This window comes from Tupaia chinensis, unplaced genomic scaffold (assembly GCF_000334495.1).
Source record: "Tupaia chinensis unplaced genomic scaffold, TupChi_1.0 Scaffold143985_1, whole genome shotgun sequence".
Taxonomy (NCBI): domain Eukaryota; kingdom Metazoa; phylum Chordata; class Mammalia; order Scandentia; family Tupaiidae; genus Tupaia; species Tupaia belangeri.
In genome coordinates this window covers 1-1,148 of record NW_006203836.1, presented here as the reverse complement: position 1 = coordinate 1,148, position 1,148 = coordinate 1, and the positions used below count along the sequence as shown (strand labels likewise).

Here is a 1,148-nt window from a genome sequence, read left to right as displayed (position 1 = left end):
GTGTCTCTCATGAGAGTCCAGGGAGGGCCTGATCTTCTAGGTCATCACAAAAGTCGTGATATATTTTGCACAGGAAAAATACGTCATGACTTTTCTGACACCCATATTTTGAGCGTCCCCTCCACACACACACACGCGTAAGCTAGACCGCAGTAATTCCTAAAGGCGTCTAGCTGTCATTCCTTCCTTACGGCGTCAGCTTGTGGTGGTCCCCCGTCTGCCCCAACGGCCAGACCGATTTCCGTGGGCTAATGCCCGACTCCCTGCTGACTCTGCCTGACTGGCTTTGTGAACGTGGAACTAAGAAACAGATTCAGATTGTACCGTAGACAAGTTAAAATGTCCACAACTGGTTTTAATTTCTTGCAGGTTTGTGTATTAGACCTTCGAAAATAGCGCTACTAGTTGGAAGCCATGGACCGACTATGAATGTGTACATAGCCAAACGACTGCCCCGACCACGCACTGCTGTAGCCCCCGAACCATGGCCAGTCCACTACAGCCAGCTCTGAGAGGTGGATACGTACAGTGTATATAAACAAAGCCGCACCCTGAAGATGACAGAGTTTTGTCACAGCTTGTGAATTCTGTTCACCAAGTGCTGGAATCTAATCTGCTGTGCCCCTAAAATAGCATTTAGAAGTTTTGGATTTGAAAGCAGAAGAGAGAAAGAAGTACATGTTACAAAAGCAGACCATTCATGTACCAGAGTTCGGATACTAAAGACAGCCGTGTCCCTCCCCTCGACCGGCAGACACCATGAATTACGTTCCTTTTCCCTTCGGCAGTGAGCGGCTTGTATGTACCGAGAAAACGGACTCAGCTCGCAGCAGTAGAATGTTCTCGCTTTCACGTTTTGTTTTTGGTTTAGTTTGGATGCATGAAGTCAGGGAGTGAATCAGTTTCTTGTTTATGTTTTTTTCACCTTTTAAACAACAACAAAAATATTCTTAAAATGTTTTAAATGCATTCTTTTGAAGAGATAGGTGTTTGGTACATTTTATGGCTCCCAGAGCATATATTCACCTGGTACATGTTCTGGAAGGGGGAGCTGGAAATTAAATGAAAACATATGGCTTTGGTCATGTCAATCTGTAAGACACATCAATAAAAGGGTATTATGTTCTGGGGAACCAGCAGTTAGCGTA

General features: G+C 44.9%; 1 protein-coding gene across 3 annotated transcripts in view; it reads left to right on the top strand.

Moving 5' to 3' along the window:
* The window catches only part of LOC102478422 (TBL1X/Y related 1), a 67,030-nt gene extending 66,085 nt beyond the window's left edge, over positions 1-945 (top strand). For all 3 annotated transcript variants that reach the window (XM_027767175.1, XM_006165661.3, XM_006165662.3), the window contains one exon: positions 370-945. In XM_027767175.1, coding sequence (XP_027622976.1) covers positions 370-396 — 27 coding nt within the window. In that variant the 3' untranslated portion in view covers positions 397-945. The remainder of the gene's footprint in view (positions 1-369) is intronic.
* Positions 946-1,148: the final 203 nt, after the last annotated feature.